General features: G+C 59.4%; 2 protein-coding genes across 2 annotated transcripts in view; both read left to right on the top strand.

Moving 5' to 3' along the window:
* LOC104392439 (ubiquitin-conjugating enzyme E2 R1) overlaps window positions 1–4,438 on the top strand; it is a 6,456-nt gene extending 2,018 nt beyond the window's left edge. Inside the window, exons 2-6 of the mRNA XM_010001839.1 lie at window positions 2–176; window positions 2,656–2,742; window positions 3,231–3,328; window positions 3,634–3,768; window positions 4,083–4,438. Of these exons, the coding sequence (XP_010000141.1) occupies window positions 2–176; window positions 2,656–2,742; window positions 3,231–3,328; window positions 3,634–3,768; window positions 4,083–4,293 (706 nt within the window). The 3' untranslated portion in view covers window positions 4,294–4,438. The remainder of the gene's footprint in view (window position 1; window positions 177–2,655; window positions 2,743–3,230; window positions 3,329–3,633; window positions 3,769–4,082) is intronic.
* An 89-nt stretch (window positions 4,439–4,527) lies between these two features.
* Window positions 4,528–4,761, top strand: part of LOC104392440 (ubiquitin-conjugating enzyme E2 R1-like) — a 1,890-nt gene continuing 1,656 nt past the window's right edge. Inside the window, exon 1 of the mRNA XM_010001840.1 lies at window positions 4,528–4,536. Within this exon, the coding sequence (XP_010000142.1) occupies window positions 4,528–4,536 (9 nt within the window). The remainder of the gene's footprint in view (window positions 4,537–4,761) is intronic.

Genomic DNA, 4,761 nt, shown 5'->3' on the forward strand with positions numbered 1-4,761 from the left:
TGGCGCGGCCCCTCGTCCCCAGCTCGCAGAAGGCGCTGCTGCTGGAGCTGAAAGGGCTGCAGGAGGAGCCCGTGGAAGGGTTCCGGGTCAACCTGGTGGATGAGGGGGACCTCTACAACTGGGAGGTGGCCATCTTCGGCCCCCCAAACACCTACTACGAGGGCGGGTACTTTAAGGTGAGGGGCTGGGTGCAGCAGGGAGGTGTGCGGTGTCGGGATGACCGACGTCTGGAGGAGAAGAAGCTCTGGAGGTTTAGGGGGGAGGCTGGGGCCGGAGATCTGGGGTAGGCGATGGGAGAGTGGGCGGTGTTGTAGGACGTGGTGGGGGGATGAGTGGGGAAGGGATTTGGGGATGGCGAGAGGTGTCAGGAGAGTGGGGAGACCCTGTGAGGTGGCTGTGGGATGAGAGGGAGGGGTCCTGAGGGTTGGATTGAGGCGGGTCCTGGGGGGCCATGACACGGCGCTCCCAGGCTTGAAGGGGTTGCCAAGGGTTGGGGAGACCTGGACACCTTGGGGTCACTGGGGCTTTGGGAGCTGGGGTGTGTTGGGGTGCTGCGAAGAGGGGCAGGGGTAAGAAGGGAGCCTGTGAGCAGGTGGCTGCTGCCAGACCGAGCAAGGATCGTCTTCACTGAGTGCGGATTTGCCCACCCCGGGGCTCTGCCTCTGAGGGCTTTTCCTCCTTCCTGCCCCCGCCCTCCTCCTGGTCTGTGGGCGGAGGAGAGTGAGCTCGGGGTGGCTGGTGTACCTTCTCCTGGAGGGGATCAGGCCATCACCACCAAACCAGAGGAAAGAGACAAAGGAGGCTGCTGGCAGGCACAGACAGCTGGGGCTCGGGCTGGGAGGGGAGGGGAAGCCGTGGGTTTGTTTGGGGTTGGACAGGGGGAGCAGGCAGGGGTGGCCCGGCTGCACAGTCCTGTCGAGGGGGCGGGTATGTGCTCTTCCCAGGTGTTGTGCAACCTGCCAGGCTGTTTTCTTCCTCTTTCTCTTCCTCCTGCCTCCGCCACGAGCTCTGCTGTCCTCATCTTGTTGCTATGGGGTGGGGATGCGGGGTGAGTCAGTCCCAGGGTCAGCTGTGGCTGCCATGCTGGGAGGTTGTTTTTCCCACGGAGCTGTGGCAGGCAAGTGCGATGCTTGAGAGCCAGGTTTTATCTCTTTACCGAGAGGAGCCTTTTTCCGAAGCCTCTTTTGGCACCAGGCCCTTTGAACTCTCACCCTTTCAGCAGCTCATGCTCCTGTTTTGTGTCCAAGAGCTTCCAGACTCAGCAGTAGGTGCAAGTTTCTGTGAGAGAAGGGAGGGAAGGGGCCGAGTCCTCTTGCAGCCCGTGGTAACATGAGCATGTTTGGGTAGGGAAATGCTCTTTCTGAGCCCCCTTCGGGAACGCTTTGCCTCTGGCAGGTTTTGTTCTCATCCCCTCTGCAACAACAAAGGGGATTGTTCTGCAGAGTTCAGCTGTTTGGCTGGAGCCCAGCACGGGGCTGTGTGCTGCCCTGGGCTGCCCCGGCCCCACCACACACTCTTCCAGCCCTGATACCATCTGCTCTCCCCTTTCCCCACCTTGTCCTGCACGGCAGAGCTCGGGGCCTCGGGAGCAGAGCCAGCCCGGGGGCCGGACGGGATCAGGCGCAGGGAGCAGGGATGTTCAAGCCTGGGCTGGAGCTGGGGCTGGTCGGAAGGAGGAGGGATGTGTCCCTGCCTCCTCTGCTGATCTTTTAACGGCTGTTGGCTGACGAGGGGGTTTGGCAGCATTGCCTATTGTCGAGGCTGTAATTCCAGAAGCATCTGAATCCTTGTTTGCTGTTACCCTCCTGAATGGGGCCTGTTCCGGGCTTGTTCTGTGGGTGAGGAGCGATCCTGGGTCACCACTGGGCACAGCTGGGGTGGTTGGCACCCTCACTTCAGGGATCCAACATCTAAATTCTCATGTACACAAACTGAGGGAGCAAGAAATATTCAGGCAGTTGTTGTGTGGTTTGAATCTTCACCATTTTGTTGGCTCTTTTGGGAGTCAGTAGCTGAATCTTGATCTGGAAGTTTGCCTGTAAACACCTGAAAGCTGGAGCAGCCACTGCAGGCTGAGGAGCTGCTGCCCCTCATTCCCATGGAACAGCTGGTGCTGCTGGGCTGGGGGCCTCTGGGGAGCACAGGGACATCACTTGGAGTCTCTCTGCCACCTTGGGCTTCACCTCCTGGCTTGGAGCCTGACAGCAAACCTGTCCTTTTGGCTGCCTGAATCCCTCAGTTTTTGTGGCCTTTCCCTGCAGGAGGAGCCAGCGGGGGGGCGGCTGTCCCTGCTGGAGCCGCGGGCTGAGGAGGGATCTTCATGTGCTTTTATTTTTAGCACCTGAGCTCCGTGCTGCGGCCGGTTTTGACTCGGTCTCTTTTCTCAGGGGGGACGGGCTATTTTTAGAGACTCGTTGTGTTAATCAGAGCACTGAGTACCTGGTGCTTCCTTCCCTGTGAGCTCTGAAGGGTAAACAGTCTCTCCTCAGATGGTGTGGCCCTCAGGTGTCACCTTCCTCTGCGCAGTGGCAGAGCCTGCGGAGCTCAGCTGGCCTTGGCCCAGGTTCCTTTTCCATGGTGGTGTCAAGAGGTCTGTGCCTTCCTTCCCTTCCCTCTCACAAACCCATGCTCACTTCTCCTCATTGTTCCCTTCAGGCTCGTCTCCGGTTTCCCATCGACTACCCCTATTCTCCGCCTGCCTTTAGGTTCTTGACCAAAATGTGGCACCCCAACATCTACGAGGTAGGTCTGGGACAGTGTGGGGTGCCTGGAACTGGCCAGGGAGACGTGTCCATCTGCTGTGACAGTGCTGGAGGAGAGTGCCAGCTTTTGTCACGAGCACTGGAAACTCTGTGCCTCTGGTGTGCGGTGCCTGGCACTGGAAATGCAGCTAACGAGCTTGTGACAGCCAGTCTCCAGTCCTGGAGCTGGTTCCAGGCCAGCCAAGCTCCAGGGCTCCCACGCTTGGGCACAGGGTGAGCGACGTGCAGGGCCCTGGGGCTGCCAGGGTGGACAGTCCAGCAGCCTCCTCTGCGTGGTGCTTATCCAAGGCCTGAGGCTGCGGGAACCACGGCTTCTGCTGCCCCTTCCCAGGGGCTCAGGCTGGGGTCGCCTCCCCTGGCTTGAACCCAAGTGCAGAGCGAGGAGGGTAGAGGAGCAAAGGCTGGAGGAGTTGCTGGAGGAGGCTGGGGCTGCAGCTCCTCAGGGCCCTGTTCCCCGTGTGCTTTCAGACTGGCGATGTCTGCATCTCCATCCTGCACCCACCCGTGGACGACCCGCAGAGTGGGGAGCTGCCCTCGGAGCGCTGGAACCCCACCCAGAACGTGCGGTAAGGGCTGGGGGAGGGGCCCGTCTGAGGGCAAGGGTGGGACCGGGATATGTAGGGACTGCCTTCCACCCCCAAGTCCTGCGGGGGATGCCTGGAGGGTGTTGAAATGCTCTCAGGCTGCACGCTTTGCTGGAGAACAGCCAGAGCTTGCGTGGGAGCGTGGGTGGCTGAGCCCCACAGCCCGGGGGCTGCTGCCTGGGCTGCTGCTGGTGGGACTGCTCCAGGCCCTCCCAGCCCAGGGAACATGGAGGCTGCATCGCTGGGACTGAGCAGCTGCTGACCTGCTCGTGTTTCCTGGTTGCCAGGACCATCCTCCTGAGCGTCATCTCGCTGCTGAACGAACCCAACACGTTTTCTCCAGCCAACGTGGACGCCTCGGTGATGTACCGCAAGTGGAAGGAGAGCAAAGGGAAGGACCGGGAGTACACGGACATCATCAGGTGTGTGCAGGGCCCAGCCCGGGCCTGGCAGCAGGGACACGTGCTGAGCTGTGACCTTGCAGGACACAGGGTCTCCAGGGCATGTCCTGCTCTGCTGAGTCCTGTCTGTGGGCTGGCAGGAGGGAAGGACCCTGGGATACCTGCCTGGCTTTGCTCCCAACCTCAGCCCTGGGCCTTTTCAGCTCCAGAGCCAAGGATCTGGGTCTGCAGCAGATGTGGTGCCAGCCCAGCCTTGCTGTGCAGGGCTGTCTCATCCCTCGGGGAGGGAGGTGCTCTGCAAAGCTCCACTCTCACCCCCATGTCTTGCCTTCCAGGAAGCAAGTCTTGGGCACGAAGGTGGATGCGGAGCGGGATGGTGTGAAGGTCCCCACCACACTGGCCGAGTACTGCGTGAAGACCAAGACCCCAGCCCCAGATGAGGGCTCCGACCTCTTCTATGATGACTATTATGAGGATGATGAGATGGAGGAGGAAGCAGACAGCTGCTATGGTGATGAGGATGACTCTGGCAATGAGGAATCTTGATGGCCCTCTGGCATCGCAAAACTTGCTGTAAACTACTGAATTTTACCTCAACTAGGACACACTGGTTTGAATTTAGGATCTTTCAGCCCTGAAATTAACTCTCTACCTCGCAGGGAGACTGTTCTGCTGTTGCAAAGGAAACCCCACCGCTGTCTTTGTAGAAAAAGCAAAAAAAAAGCAAAACCCCTATTTTATAAACTTCCTGGGTGGGGGGTGGGTGGGGAGGGGGAAGAAATGTCACTGGTTTGAATTTAGGATCTTTCAGCCCTGAAATTAACTCTCTACCTCGCAGGGAGACTGTTCTGCTGTTGCAAAGGAAACCCCACCGCTGTCTTTGTAGAAAAAGCAAAAAAAAAGCAAAACCCCTATTTTATAAACTTCCTGGGTGGGGGGTGGGTGGGGAGGGGGAAGTTATGTTGGGGCATCCATGAATCCACAGAAACTGTGGAGCTGGTGGCTCTCGCTGCG

The sequence above is a fragment of the Chaetura pelagica genome, unplaced genomic scaffold (assembly GCF_000747805.2).
Source record: "Chaetura pelagica isolate M959 unplaced genomic scaffold, ChaPel_1.0 scaffold1407, whole genome shotgun sequence".
NCBI classification, from domain to species: domain Eukaryota; kingdom Metazoa; phylum Chordata; class Aves; order Apodiformes; family Apodidae; genus Chaetura; species Chaetura pelagica.